The sequence below is a fragment of the Pristiophorus japonicus genome, chromosome 5 (assembly GCF_044704955.1).
Source record: "Pristiophorus japonicus isolate sPriJap1 chromosome 5, sPriJap1.hap1, whole genome shotgun sequence".
Classification (NCBI taxonomy): Eukaryota; Metazoa; Chordata; class Chondrichthyes; family Pristiophoridae; genus Pristiophorus; species Pristiophorus japonicus.
Window position 1 is genome coordinate 242,551,663 of NC_091981.1, and position 27,201 is coordinate 242,578,863.

Here is a 27,201-nt window from a genome sequence, read left to right on the forward strand (position 1 = left end):
CTTTAAAATAAATAAATAGGAAACTTTCGCTGGGAGGTTTTTCATCAAAAAAAACAACTGTACCGCCAAGAAAAGCGCCGAAAATGAAGGCGAAAGTCTAGCCCCTAGTCTTGCCATTTAAGATGGCATTGTGTTCCCTCCACCCCCTCCATTGAACTCCATCTGCCATACTTTTTCCCACTCACTTTGTCTGTGCCCCTTTGTAACTTCCTGCTGTCATCCACACAACTTATTGTACCCTCTTAACTTAGTGTCATCTGCAAACTTGAATCAAAAACCTCTCCAGTCCTTCATTCAAGTCATTAATATATATGAAAAAATGCTGAGTCTCCAGCACAGATCCTCAGGGAACATCACCTGTCGCATCCCGCCATTCTGAGAACGTTCTTTTAATCGCCACTCTGACTCCTACCCCCCAACTAATTACCAACCCATGACACAAGATTACCTCCAATCCATGTGCTTTCAATTTTGCTGCTTATCTCTTGTGCGGAACCTTATCAAATGCTTTCTGAAAGTCCAAGTTGACAGCATCCATAGACACTTCCCTATCCACCACACTAGCAACTTCCTCAAAAGATTCAACTGAATTAGTCAGACATGACCTACCCTTCACAAAGCTATGCCAACTCACTTTGATCAGCTGATACCTGTCCAAGTATTGTCACTCTGTCTCCGATCTATTCCAGTACCTTATCCACAATTGTTGTTAAACTGACGGGGTTGTGGTTACCTGGTTTCACCCTCCTTCCCTTCTTAAATAATGGAGTCAAATTTTAAATTTTTTAATCCAAAGAGACAATTCCTGGATCTAGAGAGCTTTGGAAAATTATGACTAATGCATCTGCAATTTCCTCACACATTTCTTTTAAGCCCTGGGGTGGAAACCCCGGTTCTAGAGATTTGTGTACCTTGTGTCCCATTAATTTCTCCATGACAATTTTTAAAACATTGTATTAAATCCACCAAGTTCCTTCCCTTAACGTATTTTTAGGTTCACTTATGCCACTGCTATTTTATCTGTTGCTTCACTGGAAAAAGAATACTAAGTATTCATTTAACAAGTCTGCCATTTCCTTTATTATGCATGATCGTCTCGCCTGCATCTATCTTTAATGGGTCAACATCCTCTTTCCCGCTCTTGTTCTCTTAACCTATTTATAAAATCTTTTGCTGTTAGCTTTGATAACACTTGCAAGGTTTTTTTTTAATGGGTCTCCCAGTCCACTGGATTTCCACTTTACCTTGCGTTTCTGTAACCTTTGTTTTAAGCTTGATACTGTCTCTTACTGGATTTCTTGACCATGCTTACTTAACTACATAAATGGTGTCATAAGGGGTAAATACTGGTTTTGTATCATACTAAATACTTATTTGAATACTTCCCATTAACAATTCAGCCCAGTTTAGTATGGTCAATTCATATCTCATCCTTTTGAAGCTTGTCTTAAAATTAAAACCTTGGTTTGCGACTCCTTTCTCCTTCTCAAACCAAATATCAAAATCAATCATATTATGGTCACTATTTGCAAGATGCTCCGTTACTGTCAGATTATTAACTAATTCTGTTTTTTTTAATTTTTATTCGTTCCTGGGATGTGGGCATCATTGACTAATGTGGCTAGTCCAGTTAAGTTTCTGGTCAATGGGGATCCCCCAGAATGTTGATGGTAGGGGATTCGGCAATGGTAATTGTTATGTATTTAACTCCTTGTAACCTGCATCACACCTGTCCACCAGAGGGCCTACCTGTTGGAGTCCCAAGGGATCCCAGCATCCCTTGGGAGTACAGTATATAAGCAGCCACCCACAAAGTACCTGCACTCTGGAACTACAATAAAGGAGCTAAGGTCACACTTGCTCATTACACACTGTACTTGTTCTGACCATTTATTATGAGTATAACAGTAATAACACTAACTGTCAAGGGGCATCACTTAGACTTTGGCTTGTTGGAGATAGTTATTGACTGGTACTTGTGTGGCGCAGATGTTCCTTGCCACTTATCAGCCCAAGCCTAAATGTCGTCCAGGTCTTGCTGCATGAGGGCATGGACTGCTTCATTAGCTGAGGAGTTGCTAATGGAACTGAATACTGCAATCATCAGTGAACATTCCCACTTTTAACCAAATGATGGAGAGAAGGTCATTGATGAAGCAGCTGAAGATGGTTGGGCCTGGGACAGTACTCTGAGAAACTCCTGCAGTGATGTCCTGGGACTGAGATGATTGACCTCCAACAACCACAACCATCTTCCTTTGTGCTTGGTATGACTCCAGCCAGAGGAGGGTCTTTCCCCTGATTCCCAGTGACTTAAATTTTACAAGGGCTCCTTGATGCCACTTGGTCAAATGCTGCCTTGATGTCAAGGATAGTTAGTCACTCTCACTTCATCTCTGGAATTCAGCTGTTTTGTCCATGTTTGGACCAAGGCTGTAATGAGGTTTGAACTCAAACAGAGCAGTGGTGAGTAAGTGCCGTTTGATAACCATCATCATAGGCGGTCCCTCGAAACAAGGATGACTTGCTTCCACACCAAAAAAGGATGAGTTTACAGTTGTTTTGAATGAAGGACCTGAACTACATCCTTCGAGGGTGGCAGATGCCTGTGCGTGGATTTTTTTAACATGTGGTGGCCGTTGCACACCAGCCATCACACGAGCTTGACAGAGCTAGGTCTTGGTCCAGTGGCAAGGATTAACCAAGACGACTGGAGACCAGCTCTGTTGCACGGACCGAGCGTGCGCACACATCGCAGTGTGGGTTGGCACTGGAATGGGCAATGCATAAATACACAGATCAGGGAAGCATGTATCAAAAACATATGGTTGTAATGAAAGATTTTAAATTTTCACATAGACCGGGAGAAGCAGAACAGCTCAATTAGTAAAGGCAATGAAGTTGTAAAATGTGTTCAGGGCAGTTTTATACAACAATATGTTTTAAAACCAAGAAGGGAACAGGCCATACTGGATTTAGTGACGAGTCCACCGGCAACACAGACCCATCATAGGTGGCGGTACCATGCAGAAGTTCCTCAGGGCAGTGTCCTTGGCCCAACCATCTTCAGCTGCTTCATCAATGACCTTCCCTCCATCATAAGGTCAGAAGTGGGGATGTTTGCTGATGACTGCCCAGTGTTCAGTTCCTTTCACAACTCCTCAGATAATGAAGCAGCCCATGCCCACATGCAACAAGATGTGGATAACATTCAGGCTTGGGCTGATAAGTGGCAAGTAACATTCACGCCACGCAAGTGCCGGGCAATGATCATCTCCAACAAGCGGGAATTTAACCACCTCCCCTTGATATTCAACGGCATTACCATTGCCGAATCCCCCACCATCAACATCCTGGGGGGTTACCATTGACCAGAAACTTAATTGGACCAACCATATAAAGACTGCGGCTACAAGAGCAGGTCAGAGATTGGGTATTACCTCCTGACTCCTCAAAGCCTTTCCACCATCTACAAGGCACAAATTAGGAGTGTGATGGAATACTCTCCACTTGCCTGACACCATCCACGACAAAGCAGCCTGCTTGATTGGCACCCCATCCACCACCTTCAGCATTCCCTCCCTCCACCACCAGTGCACCGTGACTGCAGTGTGTACCATCTATAAGATGCACTGCAGCCACTCACCAAGGCTTCTTCGGCAGACTTCACAAACCCGTGGCCTCTACCACTTAGAAGGGCAAGGGCAGCATCTGTATGGGAGCACCATCAGCTGCAAGTTACCCTTCAAGTTACACACCATTCACACTTGGAAATGTATCGTCATCCCTTCAAAGTCTTGGAACTCCCTCCCTAAAAGCACTGTGGGAGTACCTTCACTACAAGGCCTGCAGCAGTTCAAGAAGGCAGTTCACCGCAACCCTCTCCGGCAATTAGGGATGGGCAATAAATGCTGACCTTGCCAGCAATGCCCACATCCTGGAACTAATGAAAAAAAACATCATTACTATCAGGAGGTCTCCAAACAACTTCTACCAGAGTCTTGCACCCTTTGCTGTTCTTAAACTCTACCCAATCACCTATACTGAAATCCCTTCTTTCTACTGTGGTAATTGTGTCTATTATCAATATTGCTACACACTCTACTTTTGCCAATTTCCCTGTCCTTTCTGAAGATCTTGTAGCCTGAAATATTTTCTTTTATTTTCTACATTTGAAAAGCAATTGTGATGAAAAGGTGAAATTCTCTCAATGTGCTTCCTTTTGACATTATGAAATTTTGGACTGATGATACTGCATCCTTTAGTTTCTATAAATAAGTTAACGGTCAACCTTTTTATGCATTACATCACTTTGTGGCAGAAACTTGGGTACATCTGTTTCCTGCCTTCAATCTGTTTGAAAACTGAGTGTTTTATGATCTGTGTAAAAGATGTTTTGGTGAAGGATTTGTGCAGAAGAGAAATTAATGTGCAGTGCTGGTATTTAAAAATACCATTGCTTTATGTAAAAACTGTGTCTCAAGGGAATAAAAATAAAGCAGTAGAAATGTTTAAAATATGACTTGATAAAGCTGAGTTTGTCCTTGTGCACTCATGTGATAGGAAGGTCGTAAAATTGGAAAATGTCTAGCAGGCTTGCAAAGGATAGAGAATATTGAAGTGTAGATAGAAACAAAATATGATGTGGGGGAGGGGGTGCGGATGTAATTCTTCATCCTTCATTGATGTCAGATTTTAATTTCACCCCCCCCCCATCCCCCAAAACCAAGTTACAAAGTGTTAATGATTTTCCTAACAACTTGTCTGTTTGCAATGTCCTTGATCATACGACTACTGTTTATTATGGGGAAAGATTCTGAGTTGTTTACCTGTCTTTTATGCTTCACTTTGATTCAACTGTTGCAGAATTAATTTCTTGTAATAAGAACATTTCGCTACAGAATATAATTAAACTCAACCTTTTGCCCTTTTAACAGTTACTTTCTGGGGAGGGACAATTGTTTTTGAGAAGATGGAGGTTTGATATGGTGCCACATAAAAGGTTGCTATGCAAGATAAGGGGTCATGGGGTTGGGGGGTAATATACTAGCATGGATTGAGGATTGGTTAACGGACAAAAAACAGAGAGTAGGGATCAACGGGTCATTTTCCCATTGGCTGGCTGTAACTAGTGGAGTGCCGCAAGGATCAGTGCTTGGGCCTCAACTGTATACAATCTATATTAATGACTTCGATGAAGCCACGTAGGAATATGCTGGCGTTGCAATAACTGAGACCTGGCTCAGAAAAGGGCAGGATTGGGTATTAAATATTCCTGGATACAGGGTGTTCAGGAAAGATGGGGAAGGAAAGATAAGAGGTGGTGCGGCAGTATTGGTTATGGTGAATGTTCGTGCTGGAACGAGGGGATGTCCTGGAGGGGACAAGGACAGAATCTATATGGCTAGAGTTAAGAAATAATAGAGATGCCCTTACACTACTAGGTGTATTCTATAGACCACCACATAGTGGGAAAGATATGGAGGAGCAAATTTGCTGAGAAATTAGAGGTGCAAGAACTATAGAATAGTAATAATGGGGTACTTCAACTATCCGAATATAGACTGGGATCATAATAGTGTAAAGGGCAGAGAAGGGGCAGAATTTCTGAAGTGTGTTCGGGCGAACTTTCTTGATCAGTATGTTTCCAGCCCTAGGAGGAAGGAGGCATTGCTAGATCTGGTTCTGGTGAATGAGGTAGGTCAAGTGGAGCAAGTGTCAGTAGGTGACCATTTAGGGAACAGTGATCATAGTATCATAAGGTTTAGATTAGCTATGGAGAGGGATTGGGAGTAATCTAGAGTAAAAATACTTAATTGTAGGAAAGCAAATTTCAGTTGGATGAGAGTGGATCTGGTCCAGGTAAATCGGAATCAAAGGTTGGCAGGCAAAACTGGAGTGAACAATGGGCGGCCTTTAAAGAGGAAATAGTCGAGGTACATTCCCACGAGGGGGAAAGGTAAGGCAACTGAAGCCAGAGCTCCCTGGATGACAAGAGATATAGAGATAGAGAGTAAGATGAAGCAGGAAAAGAGCGTGTATGACCGATGTCTGTCGAGAATACATCTGAGAATCAGGCTAAATATAAAAAGTACAAAGGAGGTGAAAATAAGAGGGACAAAAAGGAGGGTATAAGAACAAAATGACAGTTAACATAAAAGGTAATCCAAAAATCTTCTAAAGGCATATAAATAGTAAACAGGTAGCAAGGGGAGGGATGGGCCCGATTTAGGAACCAAAAAGGAGACCTATGCATGGAGGAAGAGGGTATGGCTGAGGTACTAAATGAGTTCTCTGCGTCTGTCTTTACCGAGGAAGATGATGCTGCCATAGACAGAGTAAAGGAGGAGGTAGTGAAGATACTGGATGGGACAAGAATTGATGAAGACAAGGTACTAGAAAGGCTGGCTGTACTTAAAGTAGATAAGTCACCTGGACCGGATGAAATGCATCCTAGGATGCTGAGGGAAGTGAAAGAAGAAATTGTGGAGGTACTGGCCATAATCTTCCTATCCTCCTTAAAAACCGGGCTGATGCCAGAAACATAGAAAATAGGTGCAGGAGTAGGCCATTCGGCCCTTCGAGCCTGCACCACCATTCAATAAGATCATGACTGATCATTCACCTCAGTACCCCTTTCCTGCTTTCTCTCCATACCCCTTGATCCCTTTTGTCGTAGGGGCCATATTTAACTCCCTCTTGAATATATCCAATGAACTGGCATCAACAACTCTCTGCGGTAGGGAATTCCACAGGTTAACAACTTCTGAGTGACGAAGTTTCTCCTCATCTCAGTCCTAAATGGCCTACCCCTTTAAACTTAGACTATGTCCCCTGGTTCTGGACTTCCCCAACATCGGGAACATTCTTCCTGAATTAACCTGTCCAGTCCCGTCAGAATTTTATATGTTTCTGAGATCACATCTCATCCTTCTAAACTCCAGTGAATAAAGGCCCAGTTGATCCAGTCTCTCCTCATTGGTCAGTCCTGCCATCCCAGGAATCAGTCTGGTGAACCTTCGCTGCACTCCCTCTTGTGTTCCTAACACACATGAGCCTGCACACACAGAGGTTAAAATAACAGTGATCTCAGTCTTTAATAAGACACTCCAGAGTGAGCAACAGGCCTCAGGGGCCGACTTATATACAGTTCTCCCAAGGGATGCTGGGATCCCTTGGGATTTCAGGGGATGAGCTCCCTGGTGGCGGAACATTGGAGTGCATGCTTTACAGATACACAACATCACTTCCGCACCCCCGCCGCCAAAGTCGAAGTGAAAACTATTTACAAGGTGAGGCAGTCGGGAGCCTTTCTTTCCCTGGTGGACCGCCTCGGTACAAATGTCTGTTCTGGCGTGTTGGCTGTGCCCTCGCTGGGCTGGTGTGTTGTTGGCTCTGCAGGGCTGCTAGGTGAGCCTGGCCTTGCTGGGCTGTTGGACGTGATGGGTTTGATTTCCTGGTCCGGTGTGGTGTCGTCGATCCTTTGGGTGTGTGTTGTGGGCTCAAAAGGTGGTGTCTGCTGTGGGCTATTCAGGGCAGCCTGTGAACAGCAGCCTCGTTTGGTCCAGGTGCTTTCTGAAAATTTGTCCATTGTCTAGTTTGACAACAAACACCCTATTCCCTTCTTTAGCTATCACCGTGCCCGCGATCCACTTGGGACCATGTCCATAGTTTAGCACATATACAGGGTCATTCAGATCAATTTCCCGTGACACAGTGGCGCGACCATCGTTTACATTTTGTTGCTGCCGCCTGCTCTCTACCTGATCATGCAGGTTGGGGTGAACCAGTGAGAGTCTGGTTTTAAGTGTCCTTTTCATGATAGCTCAGCCGGGGGCACCCCTGTGAGCGAGTGGGGTCTCGTGCGGTAACTGAGCAGTACTCCGGACAAGCGGGTTTGGAGTGAGCCTTCCATGACTCATTTGAGGCTCTGCTTGATGGTTTGTACTGCCCGCTCTGCCTGCCCATTGGAGGCTGGTTTAAACGGGGCCGAGGTGACATGTTTGATCCCATTGCGCGTCATGAATTCTTTAAATTCGGCACTGGTGAAACATGGCCCGTTGTCACTGGTGCTTCCCGACATTATTTCACATTCAATCCATTTTGAAAAAGCATCCACCACCACCAGGAACATTTTACCGAGAAATGGGCCCGCATAGTCGACATGGATCCTCGACCATGGTCTGGAGGGCCAGGACCACAAACTTAGTGGTGCCTCTCTGGGCGCGTTGCTCAACTGAGCACATACGCTGCATTGCCGTATGCAGGAGTCTCAGTCAGAGTCGATACTGGGCCACCACACGTGGGATCTGGCTATCACTTTCATAATTACTATACCAGGGTGTGTGCTGTGGAGATCCGAGATGAACGTCTCCCTGCCCTTTTTTGGTAGCACTACGCGGTTACCCCACAACAGGCAGTCTGCCATGAATGGACAGCTCGTCCTTTCGCCGCTGGAACGGCTTGATTGGCCCTTGCATTTCAACGGGGATGCTGGCCCAGCTCCCATGCAGTACGGTCTTTTTACTAGGGACAGCAGAGGATCTTGGCTGGTCCAAGTCCTAATCTGGCGGGCCGTGACAGGTGATTTATCATTTTCAAACGCTTCCATGACCACCAACCAGTCTGCGGGCTGCGCCACCATCAACAAGTTTGCAGGCTGCGCCATTTCCACCCCCGTGGTGGGCAATGGTAGCCGACTGAGAGCATCCGCACAGTTCTCGGTGCCTGGCCTGTGGCGGATGGTATAGTTATACGCTGATAGCGCGAGTGCCCACCTTCTGTATGCGGCCTGAGGCATTGGTATTTATCCCCTTGTTTTCAGCGAACAGGGATGTGAGGGGCTTGTGATCGGTTTCCAGCTCAAACTTGAGGCCAAACAGGTACTGATGCATTTCCTTTACCCCGAACACACACGCTAATGCCTCTTTCTCAATCATTCCGTCGGCCCTCTTGGCCTTAGACAAGCTCCTGGAAGCATAGGCGACAGGTTGCAACTTCCACGCAACTTTAGCTTGTTGTAATACACACCCGACTCCGTACGACGACGCGTCACATGCTAACACAAGTCTTTTACACGGGTTATACAATACAAGCAGCTTGTTGGAGCATAAAATGTTTCTGGCTTTCTCAAAAGCAATTGCTTGGTTTTTTTCCCCATACCCAGTTCTCACCTTTGCGCAATAACACATGTAGGGCTCTAAAAGGGTGTTTAACCCCGGTAGGAAGTTACCAAAATAGTTGAGTCCCAGGAACGACTGCAGCTCCATGACGTTCTGTGGCCTAGGCGCGTTCCTGATGGTCTCTGTCTTGGCGTCTATGGGCCGAATGCCGTCCGCCGCAATCTTTCTAACCAAAAACTCCCCTTCTGTTGCCATGAAGACTCATTTTGACCTTTTCAGCCACAGCCCTAAGCAATCCAGTCGCTGGATGGCCTCCTCCAGCTTTTGTAGGTGCTTGGCGGTGTCCTGACCCGTGACCAATATGTCGTCCTGAAAGACCACTGTGTGTGGTACCGTCTTGAGTAGGCTCTCCATGTTTCTCTGGAAGATCGCTGCAGCCAACCGAATTCCAAATGGGCATCTGTTGTAGATGAACAGTCCCTTGTGCATGTTGATGCAGGTGAGGCCCTTCGAAGACTCCTCCAGCTCCTGCGTCATGTAGGCCGAAGTCAAGTTGAGCTTGGTGAACGTCTTGCCTCCTGCCAGCGTCGCAAATAGGTCGTCTGCCTTAGGTAGCGGGTATTGGTCCTGTAGCGAGAAACGATTAATAGTTACTTTATAATCGCCGCAAATCCTGACCGTGCCATCGCTTTTGAGTACGGAACAATCGGGCTGGCCCACTCGCTAAATTCCACTAGGGAGATGATGTCCTCGCGTTGCAGCCTGTCCAGCTCGATTGCAACACTCTCCCTCATCACGTGAGGTACCGCTCGCGCCTTATGGTGAATGGGTCGTGCCTCTGGGACCAAGTGGATCCGCACCTTCGCCCCGGAAAAGTTTCCAATGCCAGGCTCAAAAAGGGAAGGAAATTTGTTTCAGAACCTGGGTACATAAGGCCTCATCGACATATGATAGCACTCGGATGTCATCCCAGTTCCAGCGGATTTTGCCCAGCCAGCTCCTTCCAAGCAGTGTGGGGCCATCGCCCGGGAAAATCCAGAGTGGCAGTTCGTGCACCGTGCCCTCGTAGGTGACCTTGACCATGGCAGTGATAAGCTCTTTGGTGTACGTTCTCAGTTTCGTGTGGATGGGGCTCTGGTCTGAATTCCTTGTTGCACCACAATCTCTCAAACATCTTGTTACTCATGATGGATTGGCTGGTGCCAGTGTCCAGTTCTATGGCTATGGGTAAGCCATTCAATTTTACGTTTAGCATTATAAGTGGACATCTCGTCAAATGTGTGCACCCCATGTCCTTCAGCATCTGCCTCCTCTCTCTGAGGCTCGCAATTGCATTGATCTACCATGGACCGATCTTCCTCTGCCACGTGGTGGTTAGCAGGTTTTGCAGAGCTTGCAGCTCGTTTGCAAGCTTGTTGGAGATGCCCCATTGTTCCACAGCTCTTGCAAACATACCCTTTAAAGCGGCATGAATAAGCTGAATGGAAGCCTCCACAACGCCAACAAGGTGTAAATTGCCTTGCATTCATCCTTTGTTGGGGACTTTGAGTCATCTGGGTTACCTGAGGCCTGCTGGCAGTTGCAGACTCGTGGTTTCTGCCCTGTACGTTTTTGCTCGCAAATACAGTTCCAGTTAATTTATGAACATTGCTAGCACCTTTGTGTGCTGAGAGATTTGTTTGGTGTTATCACTGGTGAACATAAACGCCTGTGCTATCGCAATGGCCTTACTGAAGGTCGGTGTCTCTCCAGTCAAAAGTTTTCATAGGATGGTCTTGTGGCCAATGCCCAGTACAAAAAAGTCTGAGCATTTGCTCCAGGTAGCCATCAAACTCTCATTGTCCTGCAAGTCGCCTTAGCTCGGCGACGTAGCTCGCCACTTCCTGACCTTCAGATCACTGGCACGTGTAGAACCGATACCTCTCCATCAGCACGCTCTCCCTCGGGTTAAGATGCTCCCGAACCAGTGTACACCGCTCCTCATATGACTTATCTGAGTTTCACCGGAGTCAGAAGATTCTTCATGAGGCTGTAGGTCAGTGCCCCACATACCGTGAGGAGGACAGCTCTCCTTTTTGCAGCGCTTCCTTCTCCGTCCAGCTCATTGGCTACAAAGTACTGGTCTAGCCGTTCGACAGGCTTCCCAGTCCTCACCCTCCGAGAACTTCTCCAGGATGCCCACAGTTTGCTGCATCTTTGCGTTGGATTCGTATTCTCGTCGCCAGTTATTGTGTTCCTAACACATGAGACTGCACACAGGGGAGGTTAAAGTAACAATGACCTCGGTCTTTAATAAGACACTCCAGAGTGAGGAACAGGCCTTGGTGCCGGCTTATATACAGTGCTCCCAAGGGATGCTGGGATCCCTTGGGATTTCAGGCGATGAGCTCCCTGGTGGCGGAACATGGGAGTGCATTTTTACAGATACACAACACCCTCCAGAGCAAGAACGTCCTTCCTCCGATTAGGAGACCAAAACTGAACACCATATTCCAGGTGAGGCCTCACCAAGCCCCTATACAACTGCAGTAAGACCTCCCTGCTCCTATACTCAAATCCCCTAGCTATGAAGGCCAACATACCATTTGCCGCCTTCACCGCCTGCTGTACGTGCATGTCAGCTTTCAATGACTGATGTACCATGACATCCACGTCTCGTTGCACCTCCCCTTTTCCTAATCTGCCATTCATATAATAATCTGCCTTCGTGTTTTTGCCCCCAAAGTGGATGACCTCACATTTATCCACATTATACTGCATCTGCCATGCATTTGCCCACTCACCTAACCTGTCCAAGTCATCCTGCAGCCTCTTAGTGTCCTCCTCACAGCTCACACTGCCATCCAGTTTACTGTCATCTGCAAACTTGGAGATATTACACTCAGTTCCTTCATCCAAATCATTAATGTATATTGTAAATAGGTGGAGTCCCAGCACTGAGCCCTGCGTCACCCCACTCGTCACTGCCTGCCATTCTGAAAAGGAGCCGTTTATCCTGACTCTCCGATTCCTGTCTGCCAACCAGTTCTCTATGCACTTCAGTACATTACCCCCAATGCCATGTGCTTTAATTTTGCACACCAATCTCTTGTGTGGAACCTTGTCAAAAGCCTTTTGCAAGTCCAAATACACCACATCCACTGGTTCTCCCTTGTCCACTCGACTAGTTACATCCTCAAAAAAATCCAGAAGATTTGTCAAGCATGATTTCCCTTTCATGAAGCCATGCTGACTTGGACCGATCCTGTCACTGCTTTCCAAATGCGCTGCTATTTCATCTTTAATAATTGATTCCAACATTTTCCCCCACGACTGATGTCAGGCTAACCGGTCTATAATTACCCGTTTTCTCTCTCCCTCCTTTTTTAAAAAGTGGTGTTACATTAGCTACCCTCTAGTGCATAGGAACTGATCCAGAGTCGATAGACTGTTGGAAAATGATCACCAATGCATCCACTATTTCTAAGGCCACTTCCTTAATTGCTCTGGGATGCAGACTCTCAGGCCCCGGCGATTTATCGGCCTTCAGTCCCATCAATTTCCCTAACACAATTTCCTTCCTAATAAGGATATCCTTCAGTTCCTCCTCCTCACTAGACCCTCCGTCCCCTAGTACATCCGGAAAGTTATTTGTGTCTTCCTTCGTGAAGACAGAATCAAAGTATTTGTTCAACTGGTCTGCCATTTCTTTGATCCCCATTATAAAGTCACCTGAATCTGACTGCAAGGGACCTAAGTTTGTCTTCACTAATCTTTTTCTCTTCACATATCTATAGAAGCTTTTGCAGTCTGTTTTCTCTCACACACTCTATTTTCCCCCTCCTAATGAACCCCTTTGTCGTCCTCTGCTGAATTCTAAATTTCTCCCAGTCCTCAAGTTTGCTGCTTTTTCTGGCCAATTTATATGCCTCTTGGATTTAACACTATTCTTAATTTCACTTGTTAGCTACGGTTGCGCCACCTTCCTTGTTTTATTTTTACTCCAGACAGGGATGTACAATTGTTGAAGTTCATCCATCTGATCTTTAAATGTTTGCCATTGCCTATCCACCGTCAACCCTTTAAGTATCATTCGCCAGTCTATTCTAGCCAATTCACGTCTCATACCATCGAAGTTACTTTTCCTTACGTTCAGGAGGCGAGTCTCTGAATTAACTGTGACACTCTCCATCTTAATGAAGAATTCTACCATATTATGGTCACTCTTCCCCAAGGGGCCTCGCACAACAAGATTGCTAATTAGTCCTTTCTCATTACACATCACCCTGGAGAATTGCAAATGTTATACCCTTGTTCCAAAAAGGGTATAAAAATAAACCCAGCAACTATCGTCTGGTCAGTCTAACCTCTAGTGAGGAACCTTTTAGAAACAATAATCTTGGATAAAATTAAGTCACTTGGCTAAGGAAAGTCAGCACGGATTTGTTAAAGGTAAATCGTGTTTAAACAACTTCAAGTTTTTTGATGAGGTAACGGAGAGGGTTGATGAGAGCAATGTGGTTGACGTGGTGTACATGGATTTCCAAAAGGCGATTGATAAAGTGCCACATAATGGGCTTGGCAGCAAAGTTGAAGCCCATGGAATAAAAGGAACAGTGGCGGCATGGATACAAAATTGGCTCAGTGACAGGAAACAGAGTAATAGTGAACGGTAGTTTTTCAGACTGGAGGAAAGGGGTGTTCCCTCGGTTGGTACGAGGACCACTGCATTTCTTGATGTATATTAATGACCTGGATGTGGGTGTACAGGGTACAATTTCAAAATTTGCAGATGACACAAAACTTGGAAGTATAGTGATCGACTTCAAGAGGACATCGACAGGCTGGTGGAATGGGCAGACACGTGGCAGATGAAATTTAACGCAGAAAAGTGCGAAATGAAACATTTTGGTCGAAAGCATAAGAGGAAATATAAACTGAAGGGTGCAATCCTAAAGGGGTTGCATTAACAGAGACCTGGAAGATATGTGCACAAATTGTTGAAGATGGCAGGACAGGTTGAGAAAGCAGTTCAATAAGCTTCCTGGTTCCTGGGCCTCATGAACAGAGGCATGGATTGCAAAAGTGTGGAAATCATGAAGAACCTGTATAAAACATTGGTTTGGCCTCAGCTGGAGTATTGTGTCCAATTCTGGGCACTGCACTTTAGGAAGGATGTGAAAGCCTTGGAGAGGGTGTAGAAAAGATTTACAAGGATGATTCCAGAGATGAAGGGCATCAGTTACGTGGATAGACTTGAGAAGCTGGGGTTGTTCTGCTTGGAGCAAAGATTGAGGGGAGATTTGATAGAAATGTTCAAAATCTTGAGGGGTCTAGACAGAGTAGATAGAGAGAAACTGTTCCCATTGGCAGAAGGTCGAGAACCAGAGGTCACAGATTTAAGGTGATTGGCAAAAGAACCAAAGGCGACATAAGAAATAACTTTTACTCGGTGAGTGGTTAGAATTTGGAATGCACTGCCTACAAGGTTGGTGGAGGCAGACTCGATCACAGCTTTGAAAAGGGAGTTGGATAAGTATCAGAGAAAAAAAAAATTGCAGGACTATGAGGAAAGGAAGGGGGAGTGGGACGAGCTAAGGTGCTCTTGCAGAGAGCTGGCACGGACTCGACAGATTGAATGGCCTTTTTCTGTGCTGTAACCATTCTATGATTCTATGAAGGGACCGAGTGCAGTGTATCCAAATTTGCTGACGATACAAAGCTTGGTAGGAAAGTAAGCTGTGAGGAGGACACAAAGAGCCTGCAAAGGGATATGGACAGGTTAAGTGAGTGGGCAGTAAGGTGGCAGATAGAGTACAGGTTCGACCTCCCAAATCCGGAAACCTCGGGACCGAGGTTCGGGTATTGCTGGATTTCTGAACCCTTCGGCCAGCTGTATTCTGGACGAAAAGGAATACCGGAGAAAATCCTTGGTTGCAGTCCTGAGGACAGCGGTAGGTACGAAGACCTGCAAAAAAAAGATAAGTTCAAGTTTTTATTTTTAAATTCTTTTTCAACGAATCAATAGTTCAGTGTCTTGTGAATGTTTTGTGTTTTTTGTTGTTGTTTGCAATGTTTTTTTGTATTTTTGGTGAAAAATGCCCCAAAAAATACCACTACATGTTGAGTGTCCAAAATCCGGAGTTCCAGAATCCGGACACCGGGCCGATCCGTGGCGGGGTTGTCTGGAAACCAGAAAATGTTCCGAAATCCCCCCCGTCCCCCACCTACTTTGGCCCAGTCCTTTCCGGAGTCGGGACGTCAAAGATGTTCTGAAATCCGGAAATACCCGAACCTTGGCCAGGGCGTTTCTGGACTCGGGACGTTGCAAAGACGTTCCGAAATCTGGAATGGCCTCGGTCCTGAGGTTTCCGGATTTTGGACACTCTACCTGTAGCACGAATTTGATGGCGCAATCCATGTGCGCTGTTTTTTTTTAAAGTCCGTATTTTGGAACTCCGGATTTGGGAAGTCGAGCCTGTGTAATGTGGGGAAATGTGAGATTATTCACTTTGGTAGGAAGAATTAAAAAAAATAGTATACTTTTTAAATGGTGAGAAACTATTAAATATTGGTGTTTAGAGAGATTTAGGTGTCCTTGTACAGGAAACACAGTTAGCATGCAGCAAGCAATTAGGAAGCCAAATGGCACGTTGGCCTTTATTGCAAGGGGGTTGGATTACAAGAATAAGTAAGTCTTGCTACAATTGTACAGGGCTTTGGTGAGACTACACCTGGAGTAGTGTGCACAATTTTGGTCTCCGTATCTGAGAAAGGACATGAATGCCTTCGAGGCGGTGCAATGAAGGTTCACTCGATTGATCCCTGGGATGAGAGGGTTGTCCTATGAGGAGAGATTGAGTAGAATAGACCTACACTCTCTGGAGTTTAGAAGAACAAGAGGTGATCTCATTGAAACACATAGAGCTAGAAATTTGCCGACTTTGCGACCGGGTTTTTGCCACTATTTCACCCTCTGCGGCGAAAACCCGGTCGGCGGGATCTTCGGTGACCTTTTGTGGTGGTGCTTCCACGTACCACTGGGAAGAGGAGCGCCAACGTGCAACACCCGAAATAGCATTTGCGATCGATTTTTTTGGCGTTCTCGGGAACCGTATTCTGTGCCCAGAATACTGACGGTCAAATCTGCAGCGCAGCCCTGCCAGCAGCGGTAAGTATGAAGACCTGCAAAAAAAAACAAGCAAGTTAAAGTTTTCATTTTTTAATTCATTTTCAGTGATTTTTTTTACTGCTGCACAAATTAAAGGCCAAAAAGCGGGCCTGAAAATGGTAGCGAAGCGAAAACGGTAATTTTGGCGTAAAAATACCGTTTTCGCTGAAAACCTAATTTCTAGCCCCTAAGATTCTGAGGGGGATTGACAGGGTAGATGCTGAGAGATTGTTTCCCCTGGCTGGGGAGTCGAGCAGTAGGGGGCATAGTCTTAGGATAAGGGATTGGCCATTTAAGACTGAGATGAGGAGGAATTTCTTCACTTGGAGGGTTGTGAATGTTAAGTATCGAATAACTCCACGAGGCTAAATACGGTGAGCTAGTTCAGGCATGACCTTACTCCAGTTTATTTATTCTCAATGAGGATTCAACATGGCTGCCAACATTATATACACGGCTTGCATGTGTCTGCCAGTGACCATTAGGACTCCCAACAGTCGCACCCTCTGGTGGCAGGTAAAACCCAGTTAACACACAACATCATTCCCCCCAAAGTCCTTGGTACAGGTTGTATTTACAAGTTGAGAATGATCTGGGGCCTTCCGCTCCCTGGTTGATCTTCAGTTCGAATCCAAGCTTGGGTGAGTTAATAGGACCATTGCTGCATTGCGGAGTAGTCGGTCTGACAGGACTGTCAGGGATGGTAGGTTCGTCTTCGTGAATGACACGAGGGTCAACTGATGGTTGGATATGTGTTGGCTGGTTGTTGATGATGCGATCTTCAATTTGTTCTGGGTTGTCTGAATCGCAGTTTGGTTTGGTCAATGTGCCTCTTGCACGATTGGCCATTTAATAGTTTGACTACAAACACTCTGTTCCCCTCCTTGACAACAACCGTGCCAGCTTAGGACCATGACCATAATCCAGGATATAGCCCCACAGGGTCATGAACAGCAATGTTATGTGATACGGCCGCGCGATCGTGGTACCATTGCTGCAGTTGCCTTCTGGTTTCGACGTGATCATTGAGATCTGGGTGTACAAGGGAGAGCCTGGTTTTGAGGCCTCTCTTCATTAACAACTCGGCAGGAGGGACCCCAGTGAGCGAATGGGGTCTCGTCCAGTAACTGAGCAGAATGTGGGACAAGCGAGTCTGTAGGGAGCCGTGAGTCACGTATTTTAGGCTCTGCTTAATGGTTTGGACAGCCCGCTCCGCTTGACCGTTAGACGCGGGTTTGAAAGGGGCAGACCTGACATGCTTGATGCCATTATGGGTCATAAACTCGTGGAACTCTGAACTGGTGAAACATGGTCCGTTGTCGCTGATATGGATGTCGGGCAGGCCATGGGTGGTGAACGTGGCCTGGAGGCTTTCAATAATGGCTGTGGATGTGCTGGATGACATGGTTACGCATTCAATCCATTTGGAGTAAGCGTGCATTACCACTAAAAACATTTTGCCGAGAAAGGGGCCGGTTAAGTCGATGTGGATCCTTGACCACGGTTTGGATGGCCATGACCACAGACTCAGCGGAGCCTCCACAGGTGCATTATTCAGTTGCATGCAAGTGTTGCACTGATGCATATGTGACTCTAAGTCCGAGTCAATGCCGGGCCACAAAACATGAGACCTGGCAATGGCCTTCATCATGACAATGCCTGGGTGGGTACTGTGTAAATCTCGCACAAAAGTTTCCTTGCCTTTTTTTGGCATGACAACACAATTGTCTGTTATGGGGTAATCAGACTAAATAGACAATTCATCTTTCCGGTGGCTATAAGATTTAATTTCATCCTGCATTTCCCTGGGAATGGCAGACCAATTTCCATTTAGGACACACCTTTTTACGCTTGACCGTATAGGATCCTGACTGGTCCAGGTCCTAATTTGGTGAGCCATGATGGGTGACCTGTTGCTCTCGAAGGCATCCATGACCAGCAGCAAATCTGCGGCTGCAGCATTTCCACCCTGGTTGTGGGTAATGGTAGCCGGCTAAGCGCATCAGCACAGTTTTCAGTGCCTGGTCTGTGGTGGATGACATAATCATAAGCGGATAATGTCAGTGCCCATCTTTGGATGCGGGATGAGGCCTTGGTGCTCTCAGAAAACAATGAAATGAGCGGCTTGTGGTCTGTTTCAAGCTCAAACCGAAGCCCAAACAGGTATTGGTGCATTTTCCTAACCCCATATACGCAGGCTGAAGCCTCTTTCTCGACCATACGATAGGCTCTTTCAGCCTTAGACAGACTTCTGGACGCGTATGCAACTGGTTGGAGTTTGCCTGATACATTGGCTTGCTGGAGCACACAACCGACCCCATATGATGAGGTGTTGCAGGCCAGCACTAACTGCTTACATGGGTCATAGCGTACCAGTAATTTATTGGAACAAAGCAGGTTCCTGGCCTTAAAGACTGTCTTGAGATTTGCCCCAAACCTAGTCGTTGCCTTTCTCAGCAACATGTGCAAGGGCTCTAGCAATATGCTCAAACTAGGTAGAAAGTTACTGAAATAGTTGAGAAGACCCAGGAACGAACGCAGCTCCGTCACACTCTGGGGTCTGGGTGCATTCTTGATTGCCTCTGTCTTTGAGTCCGTCGGTCTGATGCCGTCTGCTGCAATCTTTCTCCCCAGGAATTCGACTTCTGGTGCCATGAAAACGCACTTGGAGCGTTTTAGCCTGAGTCCCACTCTGTCCAGACGGCGTAGAACCTCTTCCAGGTTGTGCAGGTGTTTGGTGGCGTCGCAGGATGTCATCTTGGAGCACGACTGTTCTCGGGGTGGACTTCAGCAAACTCTCCATGTTTCTCTGAAATATGGCTGCCGCCTAGCGAATTCCAAAAGGGCATCTGTGGTATATAAACAGTCCTTTGTGCGTGTAGATGCGCATCAGTTTTTTCGACGATTCGGCCAGCTCCTGTGTCATGTATGCGGAGGTCGGGTCCTATTTGGTGAACGACTTCCTCCCCGCTTGCATTGCAAACAGGTCGTCAACATTGGGTACCAGGTACTGATCCTGTATCGAGACTAGGTTGATCGTTACCTCGTAGTCGCCGCAGATCCTGACCGTGCCATCACTTTTGAACACCGGGTCAATTGGACTGGCTCATTCGCTGAACTCGACCGGTGATATGATTCCTTCCCATTGAAGTCTGTCCAGTTCGATCTCTCCCTTCTCCGTCGTCTTTTACGGAACCGCCCGAGCCTTGTGATGGATGGGTCTTGCATCCGGGCCTAGGTGGATCTGCACCTTGGCTCCCATGAAGTTGCCGATACTTGGTTCGAACGAGAGAAACTTGCTCAGCACTTAAGCACATGGAGTGTCATCCACTGATGAGGCTTTAATATTGTTCCAGTTCCATTTAATTTTCTCAGCCAACTCCTGCCGAACAGCGTTGGGCCATTGCCTGGAACGATCCATAACGGTAAATCATGCACAGCTTTATTGTACGATACCTTTATTGCCGCGCTGCCAATGACTGGTATGAGCTCTTTGGTGTAGGTACGCAGCTTCGCATTGATTGGGCTCAGTTTGGTCTTTGTGCCTTAGTGTCCCACAGCTTTTCGAAAGCCCTCTGGCTCATTATTGACTGACTCGCACCCGTGTCCAATTCCATGGATACTGGAATCCCATTTAATTTAACTTCCAGCATTATTGGAGGACTTTTGGTAAAAGAATGTACCCCATACACTACTTCGTCCTGTACTTCGGGTTGAGTTGCCTATGCCGCTTGATCCACGCTGGATCGATCATCCTCAGCCACGTGGTGTGTCGCAGCACGCTTGCTTGGTTGCAGACACATTCGCTGAAGGTGCCCCATTGCACAGCTTTTTCACATGTATTGCTTGTGATGGCATTGATGCGCCCGATTATAGCCCCCGCAACGCCAGCAAGGCGAGATTTGATTCACTCCCGATGGCGGACTTTGAGCAGTTACAGGTCGTACAAACGCGGACGAGTAGGCCCTGCCATATGCAGCTCTGCCTGCCGACTGTGTTATTTTATGCACAGTACTTGCCGGTGAGTTTTGATGCTGGGAAGATATGTTTCGAGCTTTCGTCCGTGGACATGCATACCTGGGCGATCGTGATGGCCCTGCTCAGGTCTAGAGCTTCAGCAGCCAGCAGATTTCGAAGGATGATCTCGTGGCCAATGCCAAGCACGAAAAAGTCCCGCAGTATTTCCTCCAACGCAGATCCGAAGTTGCATGGCCCAGCGAGATGTCACAGGTCGCCGACAAATTCCGTCACATCCTGGCCCTTAGAGCAATTGTGCATATAGAAACTATACATTGCCATGATGATGCTTTCCTTCGGTTTAAAGTAGTTCCAAACCAGCGTACACAATTCATCGTAAGTCTTATCCATTGGTCGAATTGGTGAGTAGATTCTTGATGAGGCCATAAATTTTTGACCCACAAACGGTGAGGAGAGCCACCCTGCACTTAATTGCGTTATCGGTTCCTTCCAATCCTTTGGCTATGAAGTACTGGTTGAGGCAATCAGTGAAATCCTCCCAGTCTTCCCCTTCCACGAATCTCTCCAATTTCAACAGACATGATTGCGTGAAAGTTCGTATTTTTAAACTTGTTGCCAATTGTTTAGGAATAACTCCACGAGGCCAAGTACGGTGAGCTAATTCAGGCATGACCTTACTCCAGTTTATTTATTCTCGAAGTGAGGATTCAACATGGCTGCCAACATTACATACACGGCTTGCACATGTCTGCCAGTGACCATTAGGACTCTGACAGTCACGCCCTCTGGTGGCAGGTAAAACCCAGTTAACATACATAACAGTGAACCTTTTGGGATTCTATGCCCCAAAGGGCTGTGGATGCTCAGTCGTTGAGTATATTCAAGACTGAGAGATAGACTTTTGGACTTTTAACAGTGCTCCCATTTTAAGGAGACACATTTTCTGTGGCATACTTTGCAAAGGTTACATCCCACAATCTGATTTGACCTATAGAATCTATAAAACTGCTGCATGGAGTAATTCACACCTGTTTATTATGTCAAGATGATTTTCGTCATTATGTCCAAGTAACTGATTTTATCACTCCTCTGCAGGATCTCTTTCTCCCCCTTTCCCCCCCCCCCCCTCCACCCATCACTAAATTGTACTAGTTATTTGCATTCATATTTGTTCATTTTCCCCTCTCTCTTGCACACATCTCAGTACACCTTTTTCAAAATTTTTGTGCTCGTCTTTTCATGACCTGGTTCCTTCCTATTTGTGTCCCTATTAACACCCTCAGCTCTTCCAATTCTGATCTGTGTTTTTTTTTCCCTTTCCTCTCCCTTTCTGAAGTCAGTGGCAAAGTCTTTGGGTCTCATGCTCTCAAACTCAGGAACTCTTACCCTAAACTGCTCCATCGTCTCGCTGTGTCCCTTTACCGCTTCAAAAGCCTCCATAAAGTGCAGTTGATCCCTTTCCTTAATTTAATCTCTATCCATGCCCATGTCCTCCATCCAATGTAAAAAAAAAAAGCTGCTTTGAAGTTGCTATATGAATATATGTCATTGTATTTGAGAATGTTAGCAGTCATTGGATAGGTATTAGGAGTAGGAGTCCTAGATGTTTTTTTTTTAGATTCTATTGTAGCACCCCGACTGTTACTTTGCCCATTATCATTTAACGCGTAGATCCATGGACTCAACTTCAGACATTCTTGATCTCTAGAGCACAAATACTCATTAGTAAACGCTCTGAGCCATCAGTTTGCTCTCAAGTATACTTTCAAAAAAACACTTTTGTTAATTATACCAGGTAAACTCTCGTGAAGTATTCCGCAGAACAATTGATGGGGATGAATTTTGAAGTGCAAAAATAATAGACAAGCAAACATTGGCAAGTCAAAATCTGATCTGAATATTACCGGAGATTTGTTGTTTGCAAGGCTTACTGGCCCACTTGAGATCTGAAGCATGTTAGTTTGCGTAATTATGCCTGTTTAGAGTAAGAGACACGCCTCAAACCTCCAATTGCAGTCATCAGAAATTTGCCTGCCAGATGCCGATGGCAGGCTGTTATTTCACGCCTTGTGGTTTGGGCTTTTGGCCTAATTACCGAAGAATATCAAACCCTATGCAGACTTGTCATGAGAGCTAAATGAATTTGCTGTGTAATATTAAGCTGCAAGATTGATGATTCAAAATACTGCATAATATTCAGTACTGTTGAGTTGCAATATAATGCAAATAGTTTATTTAATCCTTAGAACACGATTTACATTGAAGGTCAAATTCAGTGCTCCGAAACCAATGGAAGAGATGATCGGTAGAGCTGCAGAGTGCAGTCATCGGATAAAAAATAAGCATTGTACTTGATAACTTATTCAGATATTGTCACAACTTTCTATTGATATTACATTTGATTTGAAAATGTAAGCTAAAAGCATTTGGTGCTTTTTACTCCATATTCTACATTAGTACTTCGAAACACTAATGATAACATCTTTCACATGAAATAACTGCATCATTCAAATGCAAGACTGCTATCCTAGTGAAATCTTGGGAGTTGAGTAAAGAATTGGCTGAAAGAGAGGAAGCAGTTAGGGGAGTGTCATGTATGTAACCACAATGTAACACCACTGTATTACTGTATACACACAACCGAGATGCACACCTTGACCACAAGGGGTGAACTTGTGGGAGACACTCCTTACCTGATCTCCCAGGTATATAAAGGGAGGTCCAATGCAGGGTCATCACTTGTGGAGTGCTGTGAATAAAGAGTTGAGGTCACAGAGTGACCTTGTCCCCAGAATGTGCCTCGTGTGGTTTCATGCTGTAGAGCAAGGACTTTACATGGAGTGATATTAATCTGGTGCTACGTCGTGGTCTCAGGATCGGTGCTTTTTCAAACTGTGTTCCGTATCTGATCTGATTGGTCAGATTCACAGCTGATGTCCAACTTCCGTAGAGTCTGATGAAACAGTCAGAGTTACAAAAGGTCCTAGATAATACTTGCAAGTGTGTGAAACTATGGCAGATAAAATTCAATCTAGATAAGTACAAGGTATTCTACGTTGGGTTAGGACAAAATGGAGGATATCATTAGTGAATGAAGTTGAACCAGAAGGAAAATGGCTGAAAGAGATCTGAGAGTGATGGACCTCTACACTGGCCACATCTAAACATTGCAGAGCTACAAGTAATGAAGGCTGAGCTATTTTTCCAAATCAGACATGTATAGCTCTGAGGCTATTGTGCTGAAGTTGTATAATATTCTGGCCAGGCTGAACCCTGGATAGTCTGTTCTGGACACCAGGGAATTTCGAAGCTCTGGAAACAGGGCGGAGACAAGCCAATAGGCTTAAACTCTAAAGTATAGGGGTGAGTAGAAAGAAAAGGTTAGAAAAGCTTGGACTCCTAAGCCATGACAGGAGGGAAGAGAGGGGATTTTATAGAGGTATGCAAGATAAGAAGATAAGGTTAATCCATGTCAAATTAAACTAAAACTATAGGACTAAGGGACAAACTGATGTCAGGAAGTACTTCACAGAAAAAATGATTAATACCTGTAATGGTCGCCTAGGTAGAGTAGCTGAAGCAGAATTCTGGCGTTATTCAAGAGACAGATGGATATTGTGATTGAGATACCTATAACCATAGTTTTCTGTGGAAGGATGAACGAGATAGACCAAATGTTGGTCTTCACCTGTACTTACTTTTTTTTTAAGCAGACGCTGTTTTGGGTGTGGTTTGTTGGATTTGTTGAGATGGTTCTCAGATGATTGTCTCGATAAAGAGACGAGTGCAGCTGCAGCAATTCCTAAATTTAATTTAAATACTAGGGCACAAACAAAAAGGATTTTCTAATCATGCCATTATAATGTAGTAATTGCTCCCCCTTGAGGAAATTTAAGTATTTCTCTGAAATGTTGAAAGGGCTTTATTGAAACATAAGTCTACAGTATAATTATTAATGGTTGATTATAATGTTTCAAACCCAGGTAGAACATAATTTTAATTATGAAGCTCCAGTAGCAATTAACTGTGGATAAACAATGAAAACTGAGAAAGAAGGCAAAATGTAACTGATGTTGATCTAAAAATGTTTAAGTAAGTAAAGATTTGAAGGTGTAATGAAAAGACAGAGGAGAATAATTTACACAGAAAAATCAAGTAAATGAAAGATATTGGATCCAAAATATTTTCACATCTCCATGCTTTTTAAACTTGAGATTTTTATCTGTTTCTTACCCAAATCAAGTACAATTCAAAATAACTTGTCCTCAGTGGGGAAGATCCACAGAATACTGATGAAAAGGATACGTACAAGTACGATTATTGTACTTATCCTTTTGATCTCTTCACTTCCTGATTACGTATAATATAATTTCCTTCCCTACTTTTTGGAATTTCTCTATTTTGTCAATGTTTCCCAGCAAAAAATATGAATTGTTAACCTGTTCCCCGCCATCTAGTTTGCCATTTTTTGTCTTGAAGCTGGTGTTACATGATCTGTGAGTTGTGCTGTCGCTTTTTGTGGGGCATCAGATGGGATGTTGCTGCTGCCCTACCTTTCACCACAAAGCTACTGCCCTTGTCCTTTTGTGGAAATGGGGAGAGGGGAAGTGACATGTGGTGTCGATCTGTGTTATCCATTTTTAGCTATATTTTACTGTTGAACTTTAAAAAGAAAATAGCTAATTTGCATCCACTTGTTAAAATACTGCTCTGTTTCTGTGGTTTTCTTGTAGAAGAAAATGAAGTAGTGAAATTGAAGAGCATAACCCAGGGGACAGCAGATGTGAAATTAGAAGATGTGAAACCAGGACTCGTGCTCTCCCAAGACACTGCTGGGCAGATGGCAAACTCCTGTACCCACAATGGTCTTCCGAATCCAAAGTCAGTGCTGAATGCTGAGGACCAAGAGGAGGAAAAGAAAACAATGGTTCAAACCATACAACAGCCTGATATCAATGGTGAAATAGGTATGGCTCAAAATAATTGTTCTCAGTAGCATTCTGAAACCATGACCAAACATGGTTCCAAGGAATAAAATCTGGAAATACTCAGCAGGTCAGGCAGCATCTGTGGAGAGAGGAACAGAGTTAACGTTTCAGGTCAATAACCCTTCGTCAGAACTTCATCAGAATGCCAGCATCCACAGTATTTTGCTTTTATATTATGGTTCCAAGGAATATTGTCTATAATTACAAAGCATTATTCATTTCATGAATAATGCAGTTTCTCACACTTTGATGTTTACTTGGTTAGCATGAAACTGACAGAAGAGAATTTTATGCATTTGATCTACATTTGCATTTGCATTTGCATAAAATGTGTTGGCTTTTACAATGAATAATGGTAACATTTGAAATCTATTTTGGGAAAAAGAAAATTGCTTTGATGTGTTTTTAAATGTATAATACTTCCTCAGTCATGAGATTAAATTCTGGGAAAATCCAAGATAAATCCATCATCTTTATCTCAAGTAATCCATAATTCCTTAAATATAGAAACTGGGTAAACAATGCTAAACTAGTTGCAGCTGTTCAGTTGTCCCTCACATATGCTTGCACCCAGAATGGATCTGTTTAACATAATTTAATGTTGGATTTTTTTTTTAACACATTTATATTCCCTAACCAGTGATGATGCTGACAACAGGAAATTTTAGTGATTTCTTTTTGTGTATATCCTGATAAGTAGAGAATGAACTTTTGTAGGGGTTAACTACTAACTGTTTGATGTGTCCTGTTGTTTTAATGTTTTGTAAAAAAAATAATTTTTCAGGGAATTATTTAAAGTGAATGCCTGTTCACTAGTTCTTGGAGCTCTATTCATTTTCCATTTGCTCAGTAAACTTGCTTCAGTTAAATGAATCGTCTTGGAATGTGCCTACGACGTACCATTAATGCTACATTATTATTAATTATGTATTCTCCACGAAGTTTTTGCGATGCAGGTTGGGGGGGGGGGGAGATGTGGGGTAGGAGGTTGGGGGTGGGGGGGAGATGTGGGGGAGGAGGTTGGGGGTGGGGGGAGATGTGGGGGAGGAGATGTGGGGGAGGAGGAGATGTGGGGGAGGAGGTTGGGGGGGGGAGATGTGGGGGAGGAGGTTGGGGGGGGGGGAGACGTGGGGGAGGAGGTGGGGGGGGGGAGATGTGGGGGAGGAGGTTGTGGGGGGGGGGAGATGTGGGGGGGGGAGATGTGTGGGAGGAGGTTGTGGGGGGGGGGAGATGTGCGGGAGGAGGTTGTGGGGGGGGGAGATGTGGGGGAGGAGGTTGGGGGGGGGGGAGATGTGGGGGAGGAGATTGGGGGGGGGGAGATGTGGGGGAGGAGATTGGGGGGTGGGGGAGATGTGGGGGAGGAGGTTGGGGGGGGGGAGATGTGGGGGAGGAGGTTGGGGGGGGGGAGATGTGGGGGAGGAGGTTGGGGGGGGGGGAGATGTGGGGGAGGAGGTTGGGGGGGGGGGGAGATGTGGGGGAGGAGGTTGGGGGGGGGGAGATGTGGGGGAGGAGGTTGGGGGGGGGGAGATGTGGGGGAGGAGGTTGGGGGGGGGGAGATGTGGGGGAGGAGGTTGGGGGGGGGGAGATGTGGGGGAGGAGGTTGGGGGGGGGGAGATGTGGGGGAGGAGGTTGGGGGGGGGGAGATGTGGGGGAGGAGGTTGGGGGGGGGAGATGGGGGGGGGAGATGTGGGGGAGGAGGTTGGGGGGGGGGAGATGTGGGGGAGGAGGTTGGGGGGGGGGAGATGTGGGGGAGGAGGTTGGGGGGGGGGAGATGGGGGGGGGAGATGTGGGGGAGGAGGTTGGGGGGGGATGGGGGAGATGTGGGGGAGGAGGTTGGGGGGGGGGGGAGATGTGGGGGAGGAGGTTGGGGGGGGGGGGAGATGTGGGGGAGGAGGTTGGGGGGGGGGGAGATGTGGGGGAGGAGGTTGGGGGGGGGGAGATGTGGGGAGGAGGTTGGGGGGGG

General features: G+C 45.7%; 1 protein-coding gene across 4 annotated transcripts in view; it reads left to right on the plus strand.

Annotated features, from left to right (window-relative positions):
• acbd5a (acyl-CoA binding domain containing 5a) overlaps positions 1-27,201 on the plus strand; it is a 118,509-nt gene that overhangs the window by 71,595 nt on the left and 19,713 nt on the right. For all 4 annotated transcript variants that reach the window (XM_070881466.1, XM_070881468.1, XM_070881469.1 and 1 more), the window contains one exon: positions 24,984-25,217. In XM_070881466.1, coding sequence (XP_070737567.1) covers positions 24,984-25,217 — 234 coding nt within the window. The remainder of the gene's footprint in view (positions 1-24,983; positions 25,218-27,201) is intronic.